We start from the raw sequence: 16,967 nt of genomic DNA, 5'->3' as shown, positions 1-16,967 counted from the left end.
CCAGCCAGTTTACACACCAGCACGATTCAAATTATCCAGTCTGTGAAGACTTGGTGAAATCAGCAATGATGTATCAACTATATTATTGTGTTTAACTTGATGAATCACTATCACATAAACACGAATGAGGCTATTTACATACACTTCATGTTGGCTTGAACATCTCTGATTCTAAAGCTCTGGAGTTGGGGATGCTAAATGAAAATCTCCTTGCTACCATTGATTCCAGAAGAACGTCCTGTCAGTCACATATCCTGCTTTTCCTGTTTGTCATACCACTTTGCCTCCTTTTTTACATCCTTTTCTTCTTCCCTCTCCTTATCTCATTGTCCCCTTTACATTTTTCTTCTATCACGAGTACATCTACTCATCATCTGTACAGACCTATCCCCTCTCTCATGGTTTGCCAAGCATTACCCCCTCTGACACACATCCTCCTCTTCACCTCCTTCCTGTGCTATAGTCTTTCCCCCAATTTGATTCATTCCATGCCTCTGCCTACCCTCTATCTTCCTTACATATTCCCCTCATTCCTCTCATTAGGGGTGGCACAGTGGTTAGTACTGCTGTCTTGCAGCATGAGAGACCCATGTTCGAATCCAGTCTCGGGCGACTGTCTGCGTGGAGTTTGCACATTCTCCCCATGTCTGTGTGGGTTTCCTCCGGGTGCTCCGGTTTCTTCCCTTAATCCAAAGATGTGCAGGTTAGGTGAACTGGCCATGGCTAAATTGCCCATAGTGATAGGTGCATTAGTAGGGGAACGGGTCATGGGTGAGTTACTCTTCAGAGGGTCGGTGTGGACTTGTTGGGCAGAAGGACCTGTTTCCATACTGTAGGAAATCTAATCTTATCATTCCTTTACTTGATGGTCCTCACAGAGGCCGATTATAAATCCTCCTATTAGCTCAAATGCATCCCTCCAGGAAGCCTCAAGAAAGCCAACTTCAAGGCTTATATAGCTGAACTAAAGCAAGTAAAATTTTAATTCTCACCAACTGTTTTTAAAAATGTTGAGTTCAATATATCACAGGTGATCTGCATTCCTGTCCTCAAATGCAAGGTTCAACCCTCTGGTTTAAAATGTCATATGCACTCCAAACAAAAGGAATCTACAGAAATGCTCAGCCTCAAATCTGTCACCTTCTCCTGAGACCTTCTCTCAATGTGGTCCAGACGTTCCACGTTCTTGACGTACTCATGTATTCCTGATCCCAGATACTCTCTATTGCAAAAGTCACATATTTACTTCTCTATGTTCTGTTGTAGTCCTTATCTGAACCAATCTTTTGCTGCCAAAATTCTTATACACACCTTGTCACATCTAGAACCAGTTATTCCAATGTTCCCCTTGGGATCTTCTCATCCCGCATCTTCCATAGGTGTAGATAGGAGCTCTTCAGTCTACTCGACCATTTAAAACAATCAAGCTGATCAAACATCCTGGTGCCTTTAGCCGACCCAGAACCCTTTACACCATTAGTAGTCAGCAATCTGTCAATCTCTACTTTAAATATGCTCAAAAACTGAGCTTCCATAGCCTTCTGGGGTAGAAAATTCCAAAAAGTCACAGCCATTTGAGTAAAAGAATTTATCCTCATCTCGGTCCTAATTGGCAACTCCTTTATTTTTAAATTATTCCCCTTGACAAACTAGTTTTAACTCACTCCCAACAATACTAGACATTTCCTTGCTGGAATGTTAATCCTGTTCAAACATAACCTGTTTTGGTCCCGAATGGTACCAATGACATAGGTCAGAACAGGGAACAGATCCTGAAAGCAGAATTCAGGGATTTAAGAAAGAAATTTAGACAATCGGATCTCAAGAACAGTAATCAGGATTACTCCCAGTGCTACATGCATAAGAACAGGAGGATTGGCTGATCAAAGGAATATGACATTGGAAACCGGAGCAAACCCACACAGACACGGGGAGAATGTGCAAACTCCACACAGACAGTCGCCCAAGGCTGGAATCAAACCTGGGTCCCTGGCGCTTTGAGGCTGCAGTGCTAACCACTGAGCCACCGTGCTGTCCCTTTTCTTCATTGATATTCCTTACCCTGTTTTATCCCCCTATGAGCTTTGTATGGTGTGATCTGTCTGTACTGATTAGATTAGAATTTTAGTTCACTTTGACTTGATTTGAGTTTGCTCCCTTTTAGTCATGTTCCTTAATGTAACGGACCTCACCTGCCTCACAGCCTGTCCCAATTCTTCAGAAAACTTCTACAGCAGTTCTCCAGCTATGTATTTGATCAGCCAATCCTCCTTCTTATGCATGTAGCACAAGGAGTAATCCAGTGCTTGAGATCACATTGTTTAAATGTCCTTCTTAAATCCCTGAATTCTGCTTTCAGGATCTGATCCCTGTTCTGACCTATGTCATTGGTACTAATCTGGACCAGAACTTCTAACAGAATCTTCCCCTGTCCCATCTCCCCCCCCTCCCAAACAATATCCTGCACTTGCTCCACAACATCCTTGGCCCGAGAACCAGGGAGACAACGCTTCTTCCTGCAGTCACATTTCATGCCACAGAAATGTCTGTCTGATCCCTTGATTATGGAATCCCCTAATACTATTGCTCTGCCATTCTTCTTCCGCCTTCATGTACACCCAAGACCCTGTGCTGCCATGGACTTGGCTTTGGCAGCACTCCCCCGAGGAACCACTGGTGCTCCATTTTGGAAACTAATTACAGAAATCAGCAAGCACAAGGAACTCAGGGGACTCCTAAACTATGTGTCCAGTTCTCCTAGGTTGCCTGATGGTCACCACTGCTTTCTATGCCTGCTAGTGTCTAATTCATGGTATGATAACCTTCCTACATATTCTACGTATGTAGTCCTCTATCTCGTGACTGCACAACAGAGACTCCAGCACTACTCAAGTTCCAAAACCCAGAGCTCAAGCTTGTGCAGCAACTGGCATCCCTGCAGATATATTTGTTAGAGATATAATTAATATCCATGAATTCACATATCGTGCAAGATATACACTCTACTTGGTTGAGTTGACCTGCCATCCTATAACTGTTTGTTACCCTTAGAATATGTATAAACTTACTATAAAACCTAGCTGTAAACCTGATTTCACTTATGTTAACTTTATTTTCTTCTGTTTTACTTTATTATTTTAGTTTATTTTGACTTGATTTGAGTTTGCTCCCTTTTTGACTTGTTCCTTAATGTAATCTGAGAAGTTACTCTTCACAAATCACACTTTTATCAGTTTTTGGCGATTTGAACTCACTCCCTGACAGAAGCTTCTCACCAAACAATGCATTTACAGTTGTCCTATGATGTTACTATTTGATGTTTGGTCAGATTCAGTCAAGTTGTTGCCAAGTCGCCTGGCTCTCTGACAGTGACTGCTCCTGAAGTATGCATGAAGGTCCCAATATTACCCTCACTTTAACTGTTGCCTCAGTACAAGTGTACTCTGCAAGTCCTACTGTTTTGCAGTCACCTGGTCTTCCTCTCTCTCTCATTCCTTCCATAAACTTCAACTAACACTGCAAGAGATCTAACACAGCATTACCCAGGGTTAATACTAGTTTACTTAAGTGACAAATGATACTTTTTGTAAAAAACAACTTCAAGTTCAACAATTAAGATGAGACAAAACTGCACAAATGGGAGAACAACGGAGGTGACATCATTGAGTACATCCAAGAAAGAGTCTTTATTAATATTAAAGGCTTCGGGTATTTGGGGAGAAAGCAGAAATAGCATTGAGATAGAAGATTGACCATAATCATATTGAGGGGTTCTATTTCTAATTTCTATGTTATCAGATTAGGTGGGAAAATAACCTAAATACAGGACAAGAAATAATCAATATAAAAATAAAGTTAATGTGACAGCTGTGTAATGGAAATAGTGACAAAATTGGATTCCTTGAAGTACATAAATTGGTTTTATTTATAACATTTTAAATTCTTATTTCATACTTCGAATGAGTTGTTGATTCAAATGACACAAAAAAAGGATGTTCACAGGAAATTAGACTTCTGAGTAAATAAGAGAATTTAAATGGCACAGCTTATTTTAACTTGGATATGAACAGTTTTAGTTGCATGTCTTGAGTAGAAGACGGCTTTAAAGGAAGGAGATTTCCCAGATAGCTTCGTGCAGAGTCTGGTCAATCATTCATATTGGCAAAAAGTAATATAAGTGTGGAGCAGGCAATTGCTTTACACAGGTCCCAACAATAGCCTATTTATAAGTAGTGTCTGGTCATACTCAGGAAGACAGTTAACACCCCCGTGTCAACATTTTTAAAAGAAGTTTTGTAGCTAAGGAGCCAAAGGCTTTTCAAAAACACAAAGGACACAGATACTAAAAACGCCTGTCAAGAGCAAAGGGCAAGAAAATAGTGTTTTTCCATCAAGTAAATGTCCCACCCAATGGACTGAAACACATATGTTCTTTATTTCTGCAACAGTACACGAACAGAAAATTAACTGATAAATGGAATTCATCATACTCAAATGTTTTCTATGTTTTGTCTACTTGGAATAAAACAACTTATGCACCAAATCAAACAATGCCTTTCCTTATGTTAGCTCAGTCAGCTGCATAAAACCCAAAGGATTAGAGGATTAGAAGATTCGTTCCTACATACCAATGCCTGCAGATGCAGTGCGTTGTGAATCCACAAAAGATAGCCAGGCAGTTCCAGGGAGTGACTGACCCCCAGTGAGTATTACAGGCAGGGAATGAGAACAACTTTTTCAAAACTTCAGTACAAGTGTGATCAGATGTTTGGTGTCAATTGGTGCAGGACTTCATTGAGTTACCATTTTCTGTCTTTTCTTTTATATTTACATCTCCAAATATTTGAGATATTAGATCAATTTAAAATATCAAAACTGAGATTCTTGGACGTTTGATGACAAGGCCCAGGATATTGTCAGGCTAACGGGAGGTCTTCCCAACAGGGAACCAATAAGGACATGTCCAATCAAATGCCAATCAGATATTTTATTGGCTGCTCTCGAGCCATCCTATCGACCAATCAGAAATCAGCAGATCATCAGTACTCTAGGAGCCAGCAGGAGTAAGAGATGCTGCTGGCACTGCAGCAGTCTGATGTCCAGATCATGAAGGAATCCAAAGCAAAAATCATACAATTAGGGTCAGGGGAGAGAGCTGTGAGGTGGATCAATGGAAGGCCAGTTGGATAGTATGAATGCTTCAAACCTCTAGTGGAAACAAACGTGTGTACTTAACCTTTCCTTTCCTCAAAAGACAACCCACTTTGTTCCAGGTATCCATCTGGTAAACATCTTCTAAACTGCCTTTAATGCATTTAAAATCTTCTTTAAATAAAAAGACCAAAACCAAACACATTCAAGATTAGGTCTCACCATTGCTCAATCTGACTGAGGCATAACTTACTTACTTTTATGTTCAATATCTCTCATATTAAGGACCGTATCTATTAATCTTCGTAATTAGTTGCTATAACTGTACACTACCTTTTGTCACTAATGCTGCAAAACAATTTGATCCCTCTACACCTTGAAGTTCTGGCGTCATTAGCCATTCTAGTAATACTCTACTTTCTATTCTTTCTACCAAACTTCATATTATGTTTCATCTGCCATATTTCTGTCCATTCACTCAACACGTTGTGACGAATTAAGTGTCATCATCTTCACTAGAGAAGTAGCATCAGAAAAACTAATAGGGTTAAAGGCAGATAAGTCCCCTGCCCTGATAACTTGTATTCTCAGATCCTAAAATTGAATTGAATTGAATTTATTGTCACATGTACCGAGTCACAGTGAAAAGCTTTGTCTTGCGAGCAATACAAGCAGATCACAGAGTTAAGTAGCATAGATAAGTAAACAATAGGTAAACAGCAGCAAAAACAAAAACACAGGTAAAGGTGAATGTTAAGAGTTTGTTGGTCCATTCAGTATTCCAACAACAGTAGGGTAGGAACTGTTTCGAAACTGGCTAGTGCATTTGTTCAGGCTTCTGTACCTTCTCACCAATGGTTTAGGTTGTAGAAAATCATTGCCAGGGTGGATTGGACCTTTGAGAATGCTGGAGGCCTTTCCTTGACAGCAGGGCTGGTAGATGGATTCTATAGATGGGAGGTTAGCCTTTATGATTGTCGGGGCTGAGTTCACCACTCTCTGTAACTGTCCCTGATCTTGAATGGTACAGTTGCCATTGCAGGTAGTGATATATCTAGACAGAATGCTCTCGATGGCACACCTATAAAAGTTGGCAAGGGTATTCGCCATCATGCCAAATTTTCTCAGCTGCCTGAGGAAGAAGGGACATTGTTGGGTTTTTGTAACCAGTGCATCCACATGAAGAGTCCAAGAAAGCTTGTTGTGGATGACCACTCTCAGGAGCTTGACACTCTCCACCCATTCCACCTCTGTGCTATCAATGTGTAGGGGGACATGAGTAACATCCCGGCAAAAGTTAATAATGAATTCCTTGGTTTTACCAGCATTGAGAGCTAGGTTGTTCGCAGTGCACCATTTTTCCAGGTCTTCCACCTCCCATCTGTAGTCTGTTTCATTGCCATCTGAGATTTGACCGACTAGGATGGTGTCATCAGCAAACTTGTAAATGGCATTAATCTGGTATTTGGCGACACAGTCATGGGTATACAATGAATACAGTAGTGTGCTGAGTACGCACCCCTGAGGGGCTCCAGTGTTGAGTGTTAGTGAGGATGAAATATTGTCCCCAATCTTCACTGATTGTTGTCTGTGGGTCAGGAAACTGTGGATCCAGTTGCAGCGAGTGGGGCTCAGTGCAAGATCACTAACTATTCAATCTCATGGGGATAATAGTGTTGAAGGCTGAATTGTAGTCAATGAGTAGTATTCTTACATAGCTGTTCTTGGTGTCAATATGTTCTAGGGATGAGTGAAGGGCAAGTGATATGGCATCTGACTTGGAAATGTTGGTCCAATAGGCAAATTGGAGTGGGTCAAGAGTAGTGGGGAGGCTGGAGTTGATTAATGCCATAAATAGGCTTTCAAAGCAATTCATGATCACTGAAGTTATGGCCACTGGGCGGTAGTCATTGAGACATTGAGACATCATTTCAAATTTTCTTAAAATGGCAATTGGAATAAATAGGAATGTTGTTGGCCCTCTTGAAACAGGCAGGGACAATGGCCTGCTGCAGGGAGTGGTTGAAGATGTCCGAGAAGACCTCTGCTAGTTGATCTGTGCATGCTCTAAGTGCACGGCCTGGTACTCCGTCTGGTCTCATTGCTTTCCTTGGATTCACATGAATGAAAACTGAGCTGAGCTCTGGTGCAGTGACTGTTGGGAGAGATCTGTCAGGACTTATCGGAATAGATATTGCCTCTCCACTGAAAGCTCAAAGCGAGCATAGGTGTTGAGATGATCTGGGAGGAATGTGTCACCATCTGTCATCTGTTATCTTGCACTGTCTCTTTTTTGAACCTGTGATGTCATTCAGTCTTTGACATAGTTGCTGAGTGTCTGTCTGGGTCTCTAGTTTGGATCGGTAGTGGTCCTTGGCTGTATTAGTGGCTCAGCGAAGGTCATACTCGGATTCCTTCTAGTTGAGTGGGTCTCCCGATCTGAAGGCCTCACACCTGGTTTTTAGCAGGTTTTGAATATCCTGATTCATTCAGCGTTTCCTACTGGGGAACACCCAGATTGACTTCCTTAGTATGCAGTCTAAGTACAACGCATTTATTCTTTCCCCTCTATCCGCTTAGGTTGAGACTTAAATCTCTTGAGACAAAAGTCTCTTATAAATTAGTCAGAGATGATTTAGCTTTGAGCCATGCTGACTCTACTTGATTACATTATGAGTTTCCAAATGTTCTGCTACTACTTCCTTAATAATTGAGCTGCAGATAAATGTGTTGTATTTAGACTTCCAGAAGGCATTCGTCAAAGTACTTCACATAAGATTAAATCATAGGAGCCCTCAGTGTTGGAAGTAGTATGTTAGCATAAATAGGAAACAGAAAGCGAATAAGGTGGTTCTTTTCCAGGTTGGTGACCTGTGACCAGTAGGGTTCCACAGGGATCAGTGTAGGGACCACAACTGTTTGCAATATATATTAATGACTTGGACGAAGGAAGTGAATGTACTGTCTCTGAATGTACTGTCACCCATTTTGGAGACAATTCAAAATTAGGTGAAAATGCAGGTTGTGAGAGGGATACAGTTTGTAGAGAGATATTGATGGGGTAAGTAAGTGGGCAAAAAGTTGGCAAGTGGAGTGTAATATGGGAGACTATGAAGTTGTTCATTTTAGAAGAACAGACTATTTTGTAAATGGAGAAATAACTGTCGAAAGCTGAAAGACAAATGGACTTGTGTGTAATTCTGCATGGAACACAGAAAGCTAGCACCCAGATGCAGCAGGTAATCAGGAAGGCTAATGAAATATTGACCCTTATTTCAAAAGGATTAAAGTATGAGTGTAGGGAAGTCTTATTGTAACTGCACAAGGTCCTGGTGAGACCATATATGGTATAGTGTGAGCAGTTTTGGTAACCTTATTTAAGGAAAGATATTTCATTGAAAGCTGTTCAGGGAAGGTTCATTTGGATGATCCGAGGTATGGAGGGATTGTCTTATGAGCAAAGTCTTAACACACTGGGATTCTACTCATTGGAGTTTATAAGAATGAGAGGTAATCTTATTGACAATGTATAGGATTAAAACCAAACTTGATAAGGTAAATGCTGAGAGGATATTTTCCTCATCAGAGAGTCCAAGATGAGCGGGTTTAGTTTCAGAATAAAGGGGAGCCAATGTAAGACTGAGACACAGAGGAATTTCTTCTTCTAGAGACCTGAGAGTCTTTGGAACTTCTTGCCACAGTGGGTACAGCATCCTTGTTTTTACTTAAGGCTGAGATGGATAGAGTCTTGATCAGTAGGTGATATGGGGAAAGGACAGCAATGTGGCTGTGAGGAATATTGAATGGTTGAACAGGTTGAGGGTAGTAGAATGACCTCCTGCTCTTCTTATTTCTTAAAGTCTATCTACAGTTTGATCTGAACATCTTATTTCTTTATTTTTCTAATTTATTCCTATGATCTGTAATGTTGGACTTTTTATTTCTTTATTTTTCTTTTGCTTTTCCCCTAAAAAATTTGTATTAAAGAATCTGTACTGAGGTACCTTCGTACTAAGATGGTGTAATAAGTAGCGACTTGTAAACTTTTCACTGTACTCAGTTGAGTACATGTGACAATGAAGTTAATTCTAAGTCTTTAACTAACGTGTGTAGGAGTGTAACCCCCTGACCGGGGACAAAGGAGGCAGACGCGATACAGCCATGAGGCAGACTTTTATTCAAGAAAGAACTGGTTACTGCAGGGAGAGCATCAAAGAATCTTCCCCAAATCTGTCTTTGACTTAATCAGCAGTTCAAATTGGAAGAAAGATCAATGACACACTTTGATTTTCAGCATTTTTATACATTTTGTGTTACAATAATCAGATACAGCATGGTCACTGCATCCTCCCCCCTTATTCAATACACCCAATCCCGTGAACATCTAATCAATGATGGGCAGTGCCAGGTTCCCATGATCTCATGGTGTTTAACAAACATTATAATCATCAAGCCTTGGGATCTTTCTATGCATCCTATTAATTCAAATTCCAAAGTTGCTGCTTACACACCTTTGGGTCTGCCCCAGACTTGCTTATCTCTAAGGACTGCTTGAATTCTGTTATTCATTGTATTCCATGAAATATGTCTATCACCTCCTATTATTCCTCTTATATTTTCCACTGTCCCAATGATATATTATATATATATGTATAAAAAACATATGAGGCAGTCGGTTTTAACTTACTGCTATAAGGTTTCTTATATTAATTTCCCATTATAAAGTTAGTTGTACTTTTTAACTAATAAGTTGCAAACAATCTATTTTGTTCAGAACATGCCAGGCATCTTTTTAGAGTTCAGTGTTTCCCGAGACTCACTTTCACATATAGATGTAAAAGTTTTTCCCCTAATGCTTCCATTATACTTTGGCTATATGTATCTATATTAATCTATCTCTATGATTATCTGAAGAATCTTGAACTAGAATCTATTTCTTAGTATTGTGAATAACTTCAAAAAAACAAATCATTATTGTAAAATAACTTTAGCTGTTGTTTACATAGTTGCTAAATGAGTTAGGCTGACTAGTTCATGGACTGAGATTTACACCCCTTCTATGAACTAGTGCTGTTCACCTAATGGGGACATCATCCTTTCATTAATGAGGTGTGAATCAATCACTTGTCGTGTTTAACAAGCTTGTGTCAATCCTTACATATCCTCTTGTCAATCTGACTTGGAAGGCTCCTGTAGGGCCTCCCATCTACCTTGGAATAGCTCTGTTCAAGGGATGTTTCACTGAAAGGCCAAAGCAGCCTGTTTAATTCTGCTTATCCCTTTTTAGCCATTTTGTCTCTTAATCCTGGAGCAGGCTGTTTCATTCTCTTTAAACCTTATGGACCATTTTGTGTCTTTCAAACATGGGCAGCCTTGCAACATTATTATGTCCTCTTCACAACATACTTTTTTACATAGCTTTGTCTCGTCTATACGTTGAGCTACTAGGTCTTTCTTCCCTCATCTTAGCCCTTGTTATGAATTGTAAAAAGCTGAGTGCCCAAGGCAGACAAGTGCAGAACCCCATTTAGTACAACCCTGTCAATCAGAAAGAGATATGTTCACACACAGTTTGTTTTCTGACAGTCAGCCAATTTTCTATCTCCCTTATACCTCCCATTTGTGCAATAAACCTCTATGTTTCTACTTGTCAAATAACTTTCAGAAACCCAAGAAAAAACACCTGCAATACTTGGGGGTATTGTCCTTTATCCATAGCTCATGTTACTCCTTCAAAGAACTCCCTTAAATTGCTTAAACATGATTTCCCTTTCACAAAACCAAGTCAAGTCTTCTCAATTATGTGGAGATTTCCTAAGCGTTTTCTAAGCTATAACTTCCTTAATGATGAATTCTAGCATCTTACCCACAACAAACACTAAGCTAAGTGAATTATGTTTTCTTGCTTCTGTTTCTCAAACTTCTTGAGTAGAGGGGCTATTTCTGTTATTTTTCAGTCTCATGGAACCACACCAGTTGGAAAATTACTGCCAACAAATCTGTGATCTCAATCAACAAACATTTTACGATTCTAGGATGAAGTCCATCAGGATCTAAGAGTTTATCAGCCCAGACTTTCATCAGTTTACTCAGTACCATTTCCTTTGTGATTGTAATTTTACTACATTCCTCTCTCCTTACCACCTCCTGAAATGAGGCTGCTTTTGGAATGTTTTTTTGTAGCCTCTATTGTGAGGACAGAAGCAAAATAGTTATTCATCTCATCTGCAATTTCCTTGTCGTGGACTATTAAACTCCCATTCTTACTGTCTACAAAACTAACACTTGCTTTACTTACATGTTTCAGTTTCAAATAGCTGTCAAAATCTGCTGTCCAGTTTATATTTTGAGATAGCTTCCTTTCTTTCTCCTGAAGAATCTTAAAGCGTTTTTATTGTTGTTCTGAACATGCTATCCAATCACCTGGCCTGCCGCTCAACTATGTGTCTTTTTCTATTTTTATCCTTATTTAACCACAAATGGTTATTCCTATTGAGTTTTCTGAGATTTCCCCTCAAACACTAGCTATTGTGTTTCAATTGATCTCTCTCCTAGCCGAGTTATCTTCACTTCAGCTAGCTCAGATTTCCTGCCTACATGGTTGCCCTTATTTAAGTTTAAAATGTTAGTCTAAAATGAACTCTCCTCCCTTTCAAAATGAGTACAGAATTCTGTGATATTATGGTTATTGCTAACTAGGGGGTGTCTTTATTTGGAGATCATTGATTGATCCTGGCATATTATAACATTAAGTTTAGTATATCCTTCTACAAAAACAGAAGCTGCTGGCAAAACTCAACAGGTCTGCCAGCGTCTGCAAGGTGAAAGCAGAGTTAACATTATGAATCTGGTGCCTCTGCATCAGAACTGTTAGCTAGAAAAAAGTGATATTTATGCTGAAGATGAGTTGGGGGAATGCTGCGGGGAGGGGGGGGGGAGCAAATGGGTGAAAATGGAGCTCAGAGAAGGAGAGAGACAATAAATAGATAGAGAGAGAAAGAGAGATGGGGATATGAAAAGGGAAAGCCGACAAGGGATTACTGATAGTAGGTCTGGACAGAAAAGAAGCTGAACAAGTGATAATAAAAGCTGACAGTAAGAGAGAATGGAGTGATTGTGCTGAAAGCAGCCAATGTCATGACAGACCAGGCTGTGGGGATGGGTAAAAATCATCCAGCTCTAAAGTTATCAAACTCCATGTTGAATTCTAGAGGCTACAGGATCCCTAAGTGGAAAATGAGATACTGTTCTTTGAGTCTCCTATTGTAGCGGATCAACCAATCTATTTGACCAGTCCTCATTTTATTCATTATACCTTTTTGGTAACTTTCTTGGTTTCAATTTGTTCTATCTGAAGATGATTGTAATGTGGAGCCTTTGGCTGGACAACGTTACTTCAAGAGATGTGGTTCCGGTGGGGCACTGGGTATGGAACCACCAACTACATAAACTGCCTTTGTATGGCCTTGGTTAAGCCTATGGAAATGCTTCATGAGGATGCTCCTCACCTTTGGAGATAACATTTTCACATCAATTCTCTGTCCTGGGTTCCTTATAAGTTCCCAAATTGGAATACACTGAACTAGGAAGTGTGGAAGGAGAGGGTTTTTAGAGTGAAGGAGTGAGGGCAATGACAGTACAAGAATGCCACAGCTAATCTTCATGGCTCTTAAAAGTTTTCATTAAGTGGGATCTTTGTTTTCAACTGTCTTACTATGTGCTACTTTAAATACAGCCCTGTAAAGTGAATATTTGTTACAGTGAAGTCTCTTGCACAATGACCCAATGAATAGTCTTTGAGAAACTAGAATTTCTACCAAAATAGACCAGTGACTTTCACTTACCAAAAATCCTGTCCCAAATGATCAGAGTTCCAGCGTAATTCTTGTCGATGCAGTAATGGTTCCGTCCTAAAGGAATGGGTTTGCAGAAACACACAAGTTATTTTAACAATTAGGCATGTGAAATGACGTGTGAAGTGTGCGCCTCAGTTATACAAGCTAAGCAAATACTAACAATTAAAATACAAGGTCAAGATTAGAGTGGTGCTGGAAAAGCACAGCCGGTCAGGTAACATCTAAGAAGCAGGAAAATTGATCTTTCAGGCAGGAGCCCTTCATCAGGATTCAAAGTAAATTAAAATACAAGGTCATGTCACAAACCATGGATTCTTAACCATGGATTCTTCCCAACTGATATTCAACATGCAACTATATTTATACAAATGTGCACTTGATCTTCTAAATCAATTGCAGTGGCAGTTAGAGGCAATGAGTTTACAAGAGCAAGGGGATGTCTTGGATAACAGTTTGAGGATGGTGGAGATCTGCAGATCCAGTCAAGATGATGATTGACCGCTAAGAATGAAAGGTGGCCAGGTAGTGCAGGAGTCTCCTGTGACAATCCCCATTTCAAACAGATATGCCATTTTGGATACTGTAGCATGGGGATGGCCTCTCAGGGGAGTATGGTACTGATTGTCAAGGTTCTGGTACAGTGACTGACTCGACTGGAATGAGAGGTATGTCAGGTTCCAAGCAAACGATTGCAATAGGTGACTCTCTACTCTGAGGCACAGACAGACGTTTCTGCACTGTCAGTGAGACAATTGGTGGCTGGCTGTGTGAGGCAGCAGTGCTAACCACTGAGCCACCATGTCACCCAACCAACTGATTATTTTATCAGTAGGCAAGGCAAGGACTGTGATTGCTCAGAGACTGAGCTGTATTATTGAGTAATGGAACTAGTTTTCACAAGCTTTGCGAAAAGATATCTTGAAGAAAGAAAAACCTCACATTGTTGAGACCAATGGTCCTTCTAAATATGTACACACTGATCACTGTCAGTATGCGATAGTGCATTGAATTCCAGTTCCAAAGTTTGTTAGTTCCAAAGAAAGTTAGAGGGAATGCTGGTTGAGACACTGCCAAAAGATGGTAGAAAGTGTGAAGCCAAACAACGTCTGTAATGGTTGCAGCTTCCAGAGGTAAAGCCCACAGAAAGCAAAGGCATTATGTGGATGTGTGATCTGTTACTCACACTACAACACTTTACTGTGTTCTCAGATCTTTGCAAGTCAGGTGGTGTGAAAGGACACTCGACTCACCTGAGCAAGTAAATGGATTCCAGAGGCTAGAACGCAAACTGGTTAAAGAGAAAGTGTGTTGGCAGAGACCACATAGTGTACCCCAGAGAACAGCATCAGTGAAAGCACATATACAAAGTTAGCAGCAAGACAGTCCAAGGTGAGGCACCAGAGTAGAGGAATCTTAAACCAAAAGGCAATTAGGCTTGCCACATTGTCCACACAATGTGCCGCATTTACAAAGTCAAATAGTTAATTTCTTTTGCCACTGCTAGTGTCACTTGCCCAAAGAAAACAAGCAAACACTGGCTCAAAACCAATGTCAACACAGAAACTAGCATAAACATCCTACCAGTCAGATCCTGAAGGACTTGTATCTAAACTGTTGGAAGCCTCGTGTTGATTTTGGTCTTATGCCTGCCTTTGCTAATTTTCTTTGGCTATATGATAGCAATAGTGCCAAAATCTTTAACTGTTTGAATTGCCCACGTGGACAGCAAACTCTGAGCAATGTGGGTTTTGATGTGATTCATGACAGAATCAGACAAGAAGTCTGCAGAGACCTGTCTGACATTGGGAGCAATTTTGCTGCCTCTTTTATACTTTTTCCAAGTGGCATATTGAGTTTCTTACAATGAGTTGTCAATTAAAGGGACTTATAGCTGGTTAAACACCTTATTAACACCAGCACCCACCTCATTAATATTCAGTATCCTACGTTATCAAACGTGCCAAATAAGCTGGACATCGTAAATTCTCATCACTGAAGTCTGACATCACTAAAGATCCTCAGACAGCACCTTCCAAACCCAGGGCCACTTCCACTGAGAAGGACAAGGGCAGCAGATACTGGGGATACGACCATCACCACCCCTCCAAGCCTGCTGATGTTAGTTCTCCGGCAGCAACCAGCACGCTGCCACCAACTCCCCCCTCCACCCCCCAACCAGACTGCTCAGAGCTGATGCTTGGACACCAGTCCCATGCACTCTTTGACCATGGACATTGGCACTCGATACTTGCTAACTCCTCTTGACCATCACTGAACCTGTCCAATCCACTTGTAGGAAATAAAAAGAGTTGTATTACAGGGTGCACCAGGAGCTAACATTGAAAAACTACTGCAAGGACAGCTTGCACAGACAAACAGGCACCTAGCTCATGGATTTGACAAGGCTGCATCACAAGGTTGCACACTTGGTCTCTGAGCATTTGTTTGCTTAGTGGTTACTGCATAATCACACCCTCCATGCCTTGCCTTGCCAATTATCGCAGTCAATAAACAAGGCAGCTTCATTTTGATACTAAGCCATCCTCAATGAAGGGGGCATGCATCTTGCTGCATAATTGTGTACTATATCACTCTGTATGTGGAAGACAATCACAAACCGATGGAAATGATTTGACACAAGCTAGTGACAGGCACACAACATGGATTACAAGGACTTCTGGTAAATGGACATGGGCACACCTTCAATGGCTACTACAACCTGATCTCAAATGATAAGTTCAAACACACAGATTACCAAATCCAAAACAGGAATGCAGAAATTTCATTATACAATGTAGGCTTTGAGGTAGGTGTGCTCAGCGTCAATTGATGAGTTTTCGTAAACGCAGATGCAACCAATTTTTGGAAGAAATGATGAATGGTCCATGACTGAAGAAACTGTAAAATAGTATAGTAGAAGGATGGCCTGATATGACTCAAGAGGTTCCAAACATACTCACAAGATTTTGACCAACAGAGATGAACTTCAGAGGTGCAATGTTTATAGGGAAAAAAAGTACTCAAGAACAAACCTCTTTGATATGACATATCGCACAGCGACATTAGGAATACATAGGCACAGAGCGAACTAGTGCCTAACATGGAATAATACATATTGTTCAAATATCAAAAATGACATTGAACAAAGAGTGAGAATGTGCAAAGAAAGTCAGTCACCAAAAACATTAACACAAGTGACTCAACACCCTTAATATTCCATCATTTCCTTCGTTCAAATTTGTACCATTTATTGACCATATATGATGATTTTCTTCTCATCACTGAGTACTTTTATACATTTCCACTTGTCAGACAGTTGAAGGATACTTCAATAAGTACAATATTCAGTCTCATCATGATTATTTCAGGGATCATGGCCAGGTCAGACAATAGGGAGTAACACACTGGCAGGTCTTTCAGGTAAGTGTGTGTCAATTGGAGCATAAACCATATGATAACATCATGACATTATCACAGATCCAAAGCTCTCACCAAATAAATGATTCACATTATTAAAGTGCTAATCATGAGTTACAGGGTAACAAAACAGGAACTGCATATTTCTATGCCACTCTTAAGAGCGAAAGCTCTGGATATGACCTTAGCGTCATCAGCTTAGATCTTATTTGAAAGGTAAGTTTTGACTCCAATTTTTCAGAGATACAAGACAAACTTCTTGAAAAACAAGGAGAATGAAAATAGTACAGGACAGGCATGGAGGTAGAAAACTGCCAAATGTGCATATGGGACAGAAATGTAGAATCATCCATCCTACCCAGAGAAACTGGTTACCAGCAGAACTAGCCAGAAAGTACAGTATGAAGGTACAACATCTAACTGACCAACATTGAATAGGAATAGAAGCTAACATCAGTCACTTTAGAGTAGTCCAGTTGTGTGTACAACACAGGGTGGGTTGCACAGAAAGTGGAAGTGTAGAAGCCTATCAATGACAATATT

The 16,967-nt window shown here is 40.3% G+C and overlaps 1 protein-coding gene across 1 annotated transcript in view; it reads right to left on the bottom strand.

The window, feature by feature from the left end:
- Nucleotides 1-16,967, bottom strand: part of agmo (alkylglycerol monooxygenase) — a 344,128-nt gene that overhangs the window by 116,769 nt on the left and 210,392 nt on the right. The window contains exon 7 of the mRNA XM_060825437.1: nucleotides 12,996-13,061. Coding sequence (XP_060681420.1) covers nucleotides 12,996-13,061 — 66 coding nt within the window. The remainder of the gene's footprint in view (nucleotides 1-12,995; nucleotides 13,062-16,967) is intronic.

The sequence above is a fragment of the Hemiscyllium ocellatum genome, chromosome 5 (assembly GCF_020745735.1).
Source record: "Hemiscyllium ocellatum isolate sHemOce1 chromosome 5, sHemOce1.pat.X.cur, whole genome shotgun sequence".
NCBI classification, from domain to species: Eukaryota; Metazoa; Chordata; class Chondrichthyes; order Orectolobiformes; family Hemiscylliidae; genus Hemiscyllium; species Hemiscyllium ocellatum.
This window is presented reverse-complemented; position numbering and strand designations above follow the sequence as displayed.